General features: G+C 30.5%; 1 protein-coding gene across 1 annotated transcript in view; it reads right to left on the reverse strand.

The window, feature by feature from the left end:
• Positions 1–12,825: 12,825 nt before the first annotated feature.
• The window catches only part of LOC148235695 (neuroligin-4, X-linked-like), a 32,832-nt gene continuing 29,666 nt past the window's right edge, over positions 12,826–15,991 (reverse strand). Inside the window, exon 13 of the mRNA XM_088184814.1 lies at positions 12,826–15,060. Within this exon, the coding sequence (XP_088040940.1) occupies positions 13,817–15,060 (1,244 nt within the window). The 3' untranslated portion in view covers positions 12,826–13,816. The remainder of the gene's footprint in view (positions 15,061–15,991) is intronic.

Consider the following 15,991-nt stretch of genomic DNA (forward strand, 5'->3'; position numbering starts at 1 on the left):
AAATAAATTAGAATATTACCGATAAACTAAATATTTTATCTACAATTAATATTCGTTGTCTCTGAAACAAGTTTCGCCAAATACTTATACGCCCTTGACGATATTTACATTTTTTAAATCCTTAGCCATTAATTCATTACATTTTAATTATTGCAGTTGATTTATTTTTCATGTTGTGTTATGATATAACGGGTTTTACTATAGTCAAATTTTTTTACTTAAAATTGTATTTGTCATATTTTTCCACCCTCTAACCATAATCTGAGTAACAGTTTTTTTTTATCGTCCCAATTTTTTTTATTATTACTTCAATTATTTTACGAAATTTATATGAGAATATATTTAATTCACAGTCAAGTTTGTAACGAGATTTTACAATAATGATTTTTAAATTCAGTATTTAAGATTGAAAAAATAATTTTATCCATGATTCAGAAACATGCTATCCTTGTTTTTCGTTTCAATTTAATAAAGTACATACTTTGTCGGACAGAAACATTGTGTCTCTAGTTTATTAATCAAAACTTCGAAGGTCATATACTAGGACCATACCGTGAATTACAGTGAAGTGAAGCTAGTTGGGTCAAGAGATGTTTTTGCAGTGCATAAACATCACTCGAACCGTCACTCCTATGTCGCGTCACAATCACTCGTCACTGGTCAAATAAACCTTAACCCCGCGCCGTTCCAGTAACAACTAAGTCCCGGCAGCCGTTGATAATGCACCGGAATGGAAACCGTAACAATTACGTGGGACAACTATGTACATATATTCTGTATCTCTCTCTGGCCAAATGACGCGGCGTGGCTAAATTTAAGCCATATGCTTCCTGATTTAATGATGATTGAATAACTGAACCCATTAATCAAGTGGAAATGACATAAACGTATATATGTGAGTTTACTTAATTACTTTCACCTACACATAATGAAAACATGAATTTAAGAATATAACCGATATTGCACAATTGTTACGGCACTCAAGTATTAAGCTTCTTGATCATCCTAAGCTTTAATAAATGTCTCAAAACAGCGATGACAGTATACATTATTTTTACTGGTTCAATTTTTGCACTATGAGTCAAATACCAATATGCTAAATTATAAACATAAATAGCCGCTGATTTTTACTAAAAGCCTATTTTAAATTTGTTTTCAATCTATTAATATGCCTACAATTTATTATAATTTCTGACAAAAAAATATTTTTTTACGTCGTTTTATTTTGATTTCTTTTTTGCAATTAAATTCGATAGTAAATATCATTCTTATTTTTGATTTATATGACTTAAATAAATAGGAAACATTATTATGGTGTTATATAGTAGTAGGAAACGTTTGTATAATAAACATTAAATAAATTTAATTTAATATATTTATATAATCTTTATTAACTATATTATAATTTCGATACCGACTTATTTATTATTAAATTACGCTAATGTCTTTTAAATGACTATTATCGTTAGAATTACAAATGATGTAAAACATAAATTAAATTGAGATACTACTACTGTAATTTATTTATGAACCCATTTATATAGTACTGCTTTAATTTGTTTTCAATATTATTTTATTTATTTTTTATAAAAAAATATACCCATCAATCAATCAATCTGTTTTATTGTATATTTTTGTTTTATGTGAAATCCTTTTAGTTCCTAATCTCATTTGGTAATCTGACTATTGATACTGATGGAACAGTGCGTGTCTTATAGCTATTTAGAAAGATTTATTAGAGCTTTAATTTGCATTACTTGAAGGTTTGGCAATTCGATATTTGATAGTACGCGAGGTGACTGTAAACTAAAGCATTATACAATATATGGCCTTAGTGTAGCACACATCAGAATGTATTGGAATCAGTATATTAATAAAAAAATGTTTAATGACAAATAAAATTCTTAATTAGATCAAGATTTATATATGCATTGTAAAAAAATTGCTTATTGCGCAACGTGAGTTTCAGACGTTGAACTGGACCAGAATGTGCAAAGAGAGAAGCAACTGCTGGTGACTCTGATAGCCTGTTTCCTAACTGGGTGACTGTCTGACTTTCCTCATCGGAGTCCGGGCTATAAGGTTTGCTGGGCAATCACATATGTGCAGCGATTTTCCAACCTTTGTAGAACGAAGAAGTACATCTACGCCTTTAGAAAGCAACGTTCGCTCGTCAAAGGTCGTATTGTATTTTCGGAAATGTCACGGATGTGGTGATTTATGATATCCGTGACCGATTCGCCACAAATGGATTCTCTTAAAGACAGAGAATATTTATTGTGAAGTCGTATTCTGTATGGTCCCGCAAATCTTTTACGCTATTATGCTGTTTATCTCCATTGTTAATAAATGATCCTTTTTGGTTAGTCATTAATGCGAGTTTAGAGTTTAAGACATTTGAAAATGTTCATAAGCGTGTGGTTGCTACACCTTAATCCGTTAAAAGGTTTCCCATGGTGTTTTATTTTACCAAAAAAAAACATTTTTTTACGGTTAAAACCCTTTGTTATAAGTGACATTTATTATGATTAAAAGTATACGTTAATCCTGAAAATATGACTAGAAGATTGGTTCAGTTGATGAATCTGACTTTTTAATAATTATAAATATAATATTACACCTTACAATCAATCGATGTACTATGTGCCACCCACAATATCTGCGAGAACTTAATATATGATTATTATTTCGAATTATAATTATATAATAATAAATAATTTCGATCTCCCAGACATTGAAGTCTTAAGGTATTAGTTACTGATTTATAGCATTATAGATGGCATATTTTGCTAGTTCAGATATTTCATCTTAGTTTTACATTCTATTTTCTTATTATTATTAGTTAGTTTTAACGCTAATAATGACTGTGACTAAAAAGGAAAAGGCTAGACTTGAAAAAAGGGGTTCCTATAAATAATACAAAAGGAAAAATAAATAATGCTTAGCAATTGGTGACTAAATTTGGTAATGGATAATTACTGTATTAATGTTTTGACATGCGGTCTGCCCCACTCTAAAACTAATCTATGATTGTTTTAAATCCATTAGTACATAACTGGGATTTGTGTGAACATATGGGTGTATGTATGTATTTGGATTTATAATGGCTAGTTGGCACATCTGCTTTGAATGCAAACACATCGCTTTTGTATAGATACTCCGGCTATTAGGGTAGTAACATCGTTGTTTGCAGTGAACTTTAAATTTATATAGTACTTGGTATTATATACTATATATTTAGTGCTAGAACCGAAACAGTTTTTTTTGTTATTATTTGTCAATAATTTATTTTATTTTTATTTCTAAGTAAATGATTGATTAATTATTTTTTTATTGCACAAATATCATAATAAATATTGGGTTGATTTTAAATAAATTGTTAGAGATTGTTAAAATATACATAAAACTGTGTGCGTATCATACTTACAGTATTCTCAAATTCAAAATTTTAGATGATAATGCTGTTGTCAATTGTACCAATTACCAATGTACCGTTACATCGTTACAAACGCTAAAGAGTCTGGTCCCACTCCACGTCATCGGCAGTGATTAAAGGATCGAAGACGGGAAGGGACGTAAAACTCTTAACCAAAATACTGTCGTGTTTAATCGCTTCTGTAAAAAAATTAACAGAACTTCATTCAATGTTTTTCATATAGAATCTACCTGACTTTCATATAGAACCTACCAGCACATCAATCAGAGCCATCTTGAATATCTACAATTTCAAATATATCTGAATACGACGACATAATAATGTGGCAAAAGTTAGGACCTTTAGTCACTTGTGAGCTAAAAAATTAATTTGAATCAAAGTTCAAAAAGCATGAAAAGGGCCCATACAAGGGATCAAAAGTCCGGACAAATCCGGACGTCTGGTAACCCTACGTTTAGTAGAGCCGCATGTAGCGGGTGTCATCTATTATCGAGCCGGAACAATTAACGTCGCTCGGTAATTAGCTCTGAAACTCCACGCGATGCGAGAACAACTGGCGAGATTTATTTTATAATGCGTTTAATCGCGTGGCCAAATTGAAACGACGCCGATTCAAGTGCGTCGTTATGCGAAACGACGCCAAAATTACGCGTCCCCCGCCGGATATATTCTTTCGGAACGTTGCGCCAAAATTGTATTTGTACACACACTCGGTCAGGTGTAGGAAATCTTGTTATGCAATGTTTTTCCTGTTTTCATTTTATACCACTAAAGAATCGTGATTCAATAAGGATTGAATCATATTAAATTATCTTGAGTGGATTTCTGCTATGATATACTTTTATTTCAGCATAATATTTTAATCCATACGACGACGATAGACGGCACGCATTTGCTGTTACCGTGAAAAAATACTATATATGATTATATAAATTCCAGACCATTTACTTTGACTGATCTGGTTATATACATTCATGATAAAATAATTATGAAATGATATTTAAATAAAATAAATAAAAAATAAATGACAGATGATACATGTAAAAATTGTATGTTATGGCAAATAAATTGAGCAAACAATAAATGAGCTCGTAAATAAAGCTTACTGCCAAAGAAAATATTTTGAGGATAATCGCAAGCGATATGATACTAAAAAAATTCATGGCGCAATTACTACTAAAAGTTCGAACCATTTAAGTTGAGTTTTTAAAAATAAAACATATGGCTCTTATATGTAATTTGTATATTTGTTTATCAGGATCTTAAAAAAATAACAATAGATAAAAATATTATTTAAGCTAACTCAGTCAATAAAATACAATAAAACTATACAGTCTAGAAACACTTTTTTTATCCCAAAGCCACTTATTAGCGTAAATATTTATTTTTTATCATTTTATATTAGAACTAGTGCAGAAAAATTAGAACCAAAAAAAATAAATAATAGATACAATTAGTACACTCGCTATCTGCGGTATCTCGCGTTAGTGAAAAACCGACACCTATAATTTATTTTGTTATTGAATACATATAATTCTATGAGCTGAAGTAGCTCAATATATGCCTAATATGCACGACCTTGATATGATTAAATCATCACTATATTCATCTGTGAGATTAAGTAAACCTAATCTGTAATGATCAATCAGAATTTTAATCATATAATAATCACTAATAACAATCAGCCCGACATAATATAAGTTGAATAACACCAAAATCTATATAGAGTTTGAACCCATGTCTTTCAGGTCAATAGTCAGCGCCTTATACTACATGGCAAGTATGTCAATTAACATTCACATTAACTAAACATGCAAAATAAATATATGTAGCACCATTATTTGGTCACATTTTAGAACTTATTTATACTAGATTATTATTTTAAATACTACAAAACCCTAAAAATTATACTCTCTAAGTTAAACACTAAAAGAGGGATTCTTTACAAATATATAATAAATTACATAAAAAAATGACAGGGAAAGTGGATAAATTTATGAAATTATTAACAGTTTTATATAAACATGTTTTTAAAGTTAAATTATGAGTGTGTTATATTGATTTTTTAGCATTTGTAAATTTAATGTTGTTTTCTATGTATCTAATCTAATTTCTTATTTATTGCTGTTTATGTTAATTTACTTTGATAATATATTTTTGTAAATTTTTTTGCTATTTTATAGTTATTATTTCATAATCTTGCATATTATTTATGAAATAAATTATTAAAACTACAATTTTATTGTTATCATTCTAGAAAGGTATATCCTTTCAACACGATTGTTGTTCTCACTTTAGATTAAATCCGATATACTCAAACAAGGTCGAGTTCTAGTCAATTCGACGACACTATCGAACAAATCTATAATGAGATTAATAAGTCTTATACAAGATTGCTCTAGATAATTCGACTTTATATAAACTAACTTTATAAAGAGATTTTATTTTTGATATTTTTATAATCATATAATTATTTAAAAAAATACACTGACGATCAAAATAGATCGGGCTATACGAATTTTGCAATCTAAAAATATAATTATCTCTATAAGTATTAAATGAAACCAGTTTTCATAAGTAATTAAATTTATTTCCATGTCTTTTAAATTATAAAATACCCGTTGACTGACAGCTATGTTCAATATTAATTATCGTCGTGCTAACAGACTAGGATGTGTAATAACTGATGCAGTCTGTGAAACAATGGTGTTTATTATTTATAATGTTGTATTTTTCAGAAATTTTGCGATTAGTTACAGTGATCTAAGCAATAAATTATATTGCTATTACTTAATCAACGGCTTATACTTTTTATTTTTGTCATTTTTGTTTCAGCTTTATCAACTTAATAAATTTACTGTTCGAAAATAAATGTTTTATTAAATAATTAACACAGTACATGTTATTAACTTTTTATTTTTATTATATATAAAAATCAACAATGTTTAAATTTATTTTAAAAGCATATAGATATTATTTAATAATTTGTGATTTATTAAATTAAATTAAATTTATATTTTTTTAATGATATGTATATATATCATTGTCATAATAAATCTTTTCATTTTAAAAATTCATAATAAAAATTATTCATATGAAAAAAATGTTGACAATTTCTGAAGCTGATTTATAAAAGCATTAAAATTTGTGCTTCCGCGAACAACTCTGATTGTCTATAACCTATCCAGCGTCGAGAGGCAATTATATACACATGTTGTAAGGTTACACAGATGCTACCAAGCATTGTCACAATTTTTCATCTGCCAAATTTATTCTTACTTATTCAATAGGAGAGCTTTTAAGTAATATTTCTCATCGGAACCAAAGTGCTAACAACTGTGCACGAAAGCTAATGGCGTAAATTGTCTTGAGTTGTTTCAGCCCGGACAAAAGGCAAAGGACAATGGGCAGGAATGAAAAAAATAGGTTTTTTGTCATCAGGGAATGGAGTGAAACAGGAAAGTGCTTTATATCAATAACCGGCACCGGAATACTATATATTCACGACCCGAATTTGCATTGAATGCAAGGCGACTCGACCGGAGAGTGAGCATTTTCAGACTGAAGACATAACGAAATCCGATTATTTCAGACGAGTGCTTTTCAATGCATGTTAAATGAACCTTCGCTGCGAGTGCTAGTCCCGAGTTTCCACCGGGATTCGAAAGGTGTTCCTGGGTAAAAAAGCGATAGAAACTTTTGTCGCCGAGGCTTTTAGTATATTGTTTCACTCTTCAGCGAAATACAATCAAAATCAATTTGGACCATAAAATGCGGTATTTAAGTTGTCAAATAAAAGCGATGGAGCTCATTAAGTGTCAGATGTTTTTAAATTGTCGAAAGCAAATTAAAAGCACTGCTTTAAAAATTATTTTTTTCACAATCGTTTAATTGTTTCAGTAACTAATTCTTTAACACTATTTCTATTTATGGATTGTATGTTTATCACCATTCAAATTTATTTGAATAATACTAAGAATAACCCTTTGTGATATTTTTGTTGTTATTAAGTTTCACCCGACTCTCACGAATTAAATGTTATGTCATCTAGTGGTAGTATTATATTTTTATTAGCATTAAAACAGATCATCTACAAATTTCTTCAAATGTGCTAGTTTAATACTTTACATGTAACATTAGTGTATAATTTTTTTTAAATATTTTAAGCTATTTTAAAGTTTTAATATTGATATGTAAAGGTCGGTTTCTGAGGAAAGCAAAATCAAAGATTTTTTTCTTAAATTAACTAACAATAATAAGACCTATTTTTTCTGAAAATTTAAAAATTATTACTCTTCAACTTAAACAATAATCTTTAATAAATCTTTAGTCTGTTTTAGACCTCATCTTTAATCATGTACCAAAATACTATTTTGTAGATTTATTGTTACTATTCTTGTAGCTTACTAACTGTTAAATAAGTATATTTTAAAAGAATTGTTAAACATTTTTAAGGTTTGAGAACCCTAGGGGGTGTGACTTTGTAGCCAGTGAGACGCTTAGTAGAATCCAGTTAGAGTTTTAGTACATTATATTTACATATATTGTGACAGACGATAAATGGCGAGATGTTTTCTCCAAGCGGTGGTAGAGAAGCTGGCGGAGGGATGATGTCAGTGGACGATCCTTAGAATTCTGATTGGTATGTGGTGTGACAGCGAGAGTATATTGGCGGGATGTGTGCGTCCATGATCGTTTGTTTACCGTGGGCACCGAAGCTGCTGGTGTCTTCGAGTGGCTGCTTGTGACTCCCCTCTCCTCATCGGAGTCTCTGCTTAAATTAAATGCAAGGCTGCAAAGCTTGCTGACCAATCACAATCATGCAGCGATCATCCAGCCCAGGGCAGGCCCTAGGTTATTTGGCGCCCCAGGCAAACACTAAATTTGCGCCCCCCCCCTCATTACATGAGCTCAAAAATATAATTCAAATTAAGGTAATCTAATATTTTATTTGACACGATACTCTTTTTTGCGATTGTTGGTATTTAAGAAATTGTAGTTTTTTGTCGCGATTTTTTAAGCGTGAAATAGTCTAAAGAGTAGTGTGTACCAAAAGAACTAATTTCCTCGGTGTAACTCACAATGAAAAATGGCAAATGCCAAGTGAGAGTACAAAATGATCTATAGCCTTTGCGAACACTCAACAGTTTACGACAGGGCGATGCTCTAGCGTGCAATCTGCTCAGCATTGATATAATCCCTGTGGATATAACCAGCAGGGTGTATAATAAATCGATACAAATTTTCGCCTGCGCTGATGACATAGATATAGTGGCGAGATCAAAACAGGCACTAATAAAAGCATTTGACGCCATTGAATCATCAGCCAGGAAAATGAGGTTGAAGATCAATGAAACAAAATACATGTTGGTTGTGCCTAGTTTGAGTAGCCAGTACCATGAAAATCTCGAAATGAACGAGTACACTTTTCAGTCTTTGTTTTTTCAGTATCTATCTTTATTAAAAACTTATTATGATTTGTCCATTTATGTATAATACAAATTATGTTTAGTTCTATAAAAAAGAAATATAATATTTTGGCCCCTGGCTCCACCTGTTTCTGTTTCACCAGCAGTCACTGATTATCACTATATGGCACAATAAACGTAAGAATAAAGAAGACAAGCGCCCACGACTGATATTTTAGGACGATTATAAAATTAATTTAAAAATTACGTCATATCATTATCAGTTCTCTGTAGGAATATTGTGCTTAAATTCTAATTATTGTGCATAGTTTTATGGTTCATAATTATTTTTCAGAAGCCATGAGCAATTAATAAGATGACTTTACGCCGAAATGGAACCAAATTTATTCAGTTAAATAACCGCCTGCATCATAATCATTGTTATGCAATCGCCATGACAAATCCCAGAATATCACAAGATAACAAATACGTTTTATTAGCGTTTAGGTAGTTTGATCCACATTAACTTTCAATCCTCGTACATAATACTAAATACGTATAACATGTTTACCGTTAACACGTACCTGGTTTATTTGCAATTCGAATAATTATAATCGGTAAAAAAAAGGAAAATACTTTCATCAACAGATGTCATTGCGTTATCGACCATATTTTTTAATTTATATGAATTATTTCAATTATATTTTATGATTAATCATTGTAAGCTCTAAAACTTAAAAAAATAACATTATACACGCATTCGATAGTGAGCCTTGTGTATTTTGTTTATTTATGTACATAGTAACCATTTTCTAAGATCATGCGTCTCCAAGGAAATTTAAAATAATTAAATTCTTTTTTCTGATTGGTCGAACCGTTGAGAACTACGGTTATGCAAATATAGGCTTTATATATATGTAAATAGATTCTTTTATTTCAAAGCAAGTATAGCGTACAACGAGCTTTTAATAAAAAAAAACAAAAGCGAACAAAATATATAATATATAATAATAAATAAATTATTAGCTACACTACCTCCTCACTTATTCTATACTCCTGGTAGATTATGACAAAAAACCCGTACAAAAACGGTAGTTTGAAGCGTTTTTTCTTTCTGAATATGCTTTGACGTGACTCTTGAGGTGCATAATTTGCAGAAATTAAAAAAAAATACTTTTCCTAAAAATTAAAATAAAAAAATAATTGTCAGCTACCCTCTCACTCGTATGCACTCCTGGTAGATTATGACAAAAAACCCGTACAAAAACCGTTTCGTGTGTCACAAAATGGTAGTTTGAGGCGATATTTTTTTAGCATATGCTTCGACGCTACTTTTGTGATTGCAGGAATTAAGAAAAAACTTTTTTGCAATAATTAAAACATTAAATTAATTGTCTGCTTCACGGACCGACTACTGAGAGATTCGCTAAGGAACGTGTTGCCATTTGCCGCTGTCACGTCAGTGTTATCAGAGTGCTACCTAATTTTTGGCATAATGAACAAATAAGTCTTTGCAATAAAATATTTAATTTATCATAAAATTAATTTAATCTAAAAAAATTTAGGTTGAAAGTTAAGTTAAACAGCAACGTGCTACTACAATAGGTGAGGACAAGAGACTAAAAATATTGTAATAACAGGATGAATAAGAGCAATTATAAAGAATACATAATGAGTTTGGATCTATCACGAGCAGTGTTTTAGTGGTTTAAAATATTTTTTATGTCTATTATATTTAATTTACATTATTGCATAAAAACAGTAGTGAGTCTAAAAATAATAAAACAACGTCTCTAATTAAATTACAAATGTTAGCGTTACTCAGAAAAATCTCATAGTATTTTATTATTATTTTGTACTTTAACTGTATTTTGTATTTATTTATGGATTTATAAATCATTTATTCTTGTCTGTATCTCTGTTTTTTCAGTATCTGTCTTTCTAAAAACTTATTATGATTTGTCACTATATGTATAATTCATATTATGTTAGCAAGGAGATCAAGAGACGAGTAGTGTCAGCAAATAAATACTATTTCAGCCTAATAAAACAATTTAAATCGCAGACACTATTTCGTCGTACAAAATATTGCTCTACAAAATGCTGATCAGACCAATTCTGACATACGATTCAGAGAGCTGGACACTTACCAGGGCCAACGAAAGGCTGCTTGACATATTCGAGAGAAAAGTGCTTCGCAAGATATATGGCGCTATATACGAGAGCAACGAGTGGCGTATACGAAACAATCGAGAGCTCTACAACCTCTTTCAAGGACAGTGTCTCCACCTTCATCAGAATTGGAAGACACCAGGAAGGAAGTTGGAAGAAAAATATGATTGTAGCCGGTTTATGTTCGGATTACATGAGGTTTAAAAAAATGGTTGATGATGCTCGATTTATATAAAGTTAAAAAAGATGGAACAGTGTACCTAGCCAATCAATGACCGTTATATATGAAGTTTAGTCGTTTAATCGCCGTCGTGTTACCCTCTCCATACTGTTAATCTTTCAACATCCCGACTTCGCGGTTTCCACCCTCTTGAATTCGCATCAAATAAAAATAATATATGCATGTTTTTATTGCTTTACAGCAAATCGCTTAGGTCGGCGCGTCAGCGCGACAAATAATATCAAATTATATTATTTGATAATTTTAAGTGAATACTACGTCTCTATTTGGTATCACGGCGCCCCACAAGTCTAGCGCCCCAGGCGATCGCCTGTACTGCCTGCCCCTCGGGCCGGCCCTGATCCAGCCCATAGATGTACTCGTTTCTTAGAACAGCGAAGTAGGTAATGCCTAACATAAAAAATATATAAATTTAAGACAAATTTGCAATACCTGGTCAATGTATATTTCATACAATTTGAATTACAAAGTTTTTCGAAAAATTTGTTAGTATTATGTATAACATATGCTACAATAATTATAATTCTTTTGTGTTTTAAATTTTGTTACATGGTACGACAATTTCATAAAAGAGTAGTTAATTACGTTTCGTTTACGTCGTTGATCTTATATTATATTGTAGAATAAAATATTAAAATATAAAAATGAAAAATAACAATAATTTAAAACATTTTTGCTTTATCTTGCGTTACAACAGTAACGCTTTATTTATTAAATCATCATAATATGTATAATTAAAGATTAATATTTTTTTCTTATGTTAATGGTTAATTTTTGGTATTCCAATGAAATATTAAATTTGTAACATAACACAGAAATTTATACGATCGATATAAAATTATATAAGATTTTTACACCAAATAGGGTTTATTTTCAGGAAAGCCTAAAAAATTGATACAATTTTTAGTTTTCGTATGAAAATTCTTTTTTTCTATTATAAATAAAAATTAACAACATAACATTTATTATAATTTACTTTGACAAACACAATTAGGCGCGTTTAATATTTGTATAATACAATAACGATAAAATTTGTAATATTACACAAACAAACAATAGTTTAAACTCTTCTATAAAACATCTATAAATTAGCGATAATAGTTATTTTTTTCTTGAAGTTATAAATTATTTATTTTTCAATTCCTGTTCGAGATAATACATTCGTTTCAATTTATAAAGTTTACTATTAAACACTAACATATGATTACATTCACGTAATAAAATTATTCATATACATATTATTAGTAATTTATTTGCAAATTTACATATTTACCTTGTATATATTTTATATATATAATATATATTCACTTTAATAATAATCACACACACCTCGAATGATAAAATATAATGAAATTTTAAGTTAAGGAACCACAAAATAATTCAATTATAAAATAATTTTAGTTAGCTGTTTTAATAAAAATCAATTCCATAAATATATATTAATAAAATAAATTAAAAATCAATTCCAATCAGATTGTAAGCCTATAACAGTAACATTTAATATAAACAGTATATTTTTATTAGGTAATAAACAAACATTTTAAAACTCTGTAAATGCAAAACGGTTAAAAAACATGTTTTTATTTACACAATATCTTTACAAGTGTGAAAGATTAAACCTTTTATTATCCAATAATATCAATTCTCTTTTTTTTACATATACATCACAAGAGATAATTTAGATTTTATTAATTTATAGAGTGAAAAAAATAACAAAAAACACAGGCACACATATAAAATTTATTTTTATAGAGATGTTTAATTATATCGTTTTTGGAAGTCTTCTTCTTGTGTTTATTTGATAAGCACACTTTTAAAAAGAAAATCGTTGTTTTTATGTTAGCGTTACCATTATTTACCTTTACAATAATCTTCTTTGGTATATGCTTGTGTTAAAAATAAATACTGAATAAATTATTACAATTTTCAACTCAATTTATCATTAAACTCCAATTTTTTATAAATAGACTTTATAAAACAAAAATTGATTTTGTAGTATCAGTTTTTATTATATTTAAAAACATAAAGATGGACACAAAACTAAACCATATTGCGGATGCACTTTGACCTTAAGGTAACTTTGATCCAAGTAAGCAACTGTTATTATCACACGGGTAGAAATAATTTAATCTGCTTTATAAACGGTATTCTGTTTATGATGAATAATAGAAAATTAATTAAATTCTGAAGATCAGTGACAAACTAGTACTATTTTTCATCTCTAGTGATGGTTCAAAGTTAAACCTTACTAAAGTTTTTTTACAATACAGTTTTAAAATCGTGTCCCATAGATTGTTTTCAGAGATTGTTGCACAATTAAAAAAAAAATATAATTTTGTAGATGTTTGTTTATGTTCACTATACGTACAAAAAAAATGAGATAAAAAAAGTATATGCAAAGGTTCCTCTTAGGAATGTTCCATTACGAAAGTATCATACGACAGCACCTCTATTAAATAATGATAAAAAATATTATTCATTTCAACACGTCCGTTTGTTTTAAATTATTATTTATTACACATTGTTTCGTCCGTAAAACACTATATCAAAAAGTTCATCTCATACGGATATCTCTTGTATTTGTACTCGCTTCTTCATAATGCCGGAAGTATTACCAGCGTTGCCCTGGTTCTGTCTCAAGATTCCAGGAGCTGGAGGAGCAGTCTTAGGAGGCGGTGGAGCTTCCGGAATAGAAGGACTTCTCTCTATCCCAGTTCCCACATCGCAAGTGAGAGGTTCTGACTGATTACCAACACTAACCGTCTTGTTACCATATTCATCAGATATACTAGAACTACACGCTATGTCCTCTTCGCACGGTCCATCGGGACCAAACGTCGTCTGCTTCTGCTCTCCGGAGCTTCCGGCAGTCGCGAACTTCACTTGAGTCGAGCTATCCGTAACTTTGACCGGCTCTCCAAAAGTCGTCGTTCTTGAGGGACGATCGTGAACACTGGTCAAACTTAATTTACTGCCGTTTTCGTGAAAACTACTGGTCTGGTTCTCCAAGCTCCTTATGCTCTGATTGTTGATGCGCTGAATATCCGGCTTCTGCGTGTCTATCTTCACTATGCTACTACCATTATCGCAACGCTTCAAAGGAGACTTTCTAAAATCTGGCGAATCTGAACTATCCGGAACTGAACATAGGGTTATATCGGCTAAGCTCCTCTTCTCGTATTGCGCTGCCAAATTCTTCTCATCGTAACAGCTATATTCTCCAAAAGCAGCCTTTCCACAATCAGACGAAAACGTCCTTAAATCGTATTTAGAACCAGACTTCATCTGAAACGCAGTATCGTAACTAAACCCACTCTTATTGCCTTCGTAACTCTGACCTTGCGTTTCAAAGTTTAAAGTTTTAGCGTCGTAATTCTCTCCGCCTGATGAGGTACTGCAACTTCCCGCTTCGGCCAGTTCTTCTTTTTTCTTCTCGCCGAAACTTCCATTGTTTCTGTCTCTCTGGTGGTATATACCGGCGAATATGAGGATGTTGAGCAAGAGTAAAAAGCAGCCAACGGCTATTGTTACAGTCAGGGCTGTTGTGTAGCTTTGATAATGACTCGAAGCTAGTTTGCGCAGTAGGTTATTGTTGTCTTTGTGGATGTTTCTGTTTGACACTGTCGCATTCGGGGGACACTCGGTAGTTGGTGTTAAAACTGGTTGAATAGGCGGAACTGGGACTCCGGGTGGAGCCGGAACTGGTGGACGAACTGATGGGGCGACTGACCGAGCCGGAGGGGTCGATGGCACGATTAGATGAGGTAAGTTTGGTCTTTGCATCGATTGGGGACGGACAGAGCCTAGAAAAAAGAAAAAATGCATTAATTTAGCAAAAAAATGTTTTTCACTTAGCTTTTTCACAATTCAATAATATAAAAATATTTTTTTTAATTATTATATATACAAAAAAAAATTGTCTAAAAACTGTTAAAAAATCCAAATACATATATAGACCTCCCTCTGTATTTTTTTTATTAAAATTAACCCAATAATATTATTAATAATTATTAAGAAATTAAACACTACAAACTTGAGATACTGTTTTATTTTCCTATTTTTAAGTTGTCTATTTAGTTTTTTGTTTCTCCTGTAAAGTTGTCATATATAAAGTTAGAAATTTTTCATTAAAGCCATCGATATGTGACAATGAATTTTATTTAAGATTTTGCTGGAATAGTGGTGTTATCGGAACACAAAAGGAGATAAGTTATTAAAATTATATTAAATTCCATCTAGATCCAATTAAATAAATCTCTATGTATTTTATTTTAACAATTAATGTTCACAATCAATTAAAGATTAAGGTTCTCAATCGAATATTCGATAGATTTTAAATATATGAATATTCGAATAATTTATTGAAAATTCGTTTATATTATCTCGAATAAAAAATTAAAAAATATATATATAATAAATCAATTTGTATACTTGAGCAACACATGAGTCGTTTTTTTCTCAATATACCCAAGTAAATAGTGCCGTTCCAAAATCCATGATCCTTTATGCGCCTTTATTTTGTTTCGAATTGCAAGACAATAAGATGCTTCTTCGCAATAAAATAAATACTTATATACGCCTTCGAAAATCATTTGTAAATAATATGTATATCGGTGGTGTCTACTATGACCGAAATTTGCAGACTTCGTTCGTTGAACGAAACAAAATGTAGAATAGGTTCACCCTCTAGCATCGTTTAATGTCAATCTCAAAAACAGTCGTTCGTCGCCAATT

The sequence above is a fragment of the Plectrocnemia conspersa genome, unplaced genomic scaffold (assembly GCF_051122295.1).
Source record: "Plectrocnemia conspersa isolate PC_06_02 unplaced genomic scaffold, ASM5112229v1 ptg000004l, whole genome shotgun sequence".
NCBI lineage: Eukaryota > Metazoa > Arthropoda > Insecta > Trichoptera > Polycentropodidae > Plectrocnemia > Plectrocnemia conspersa.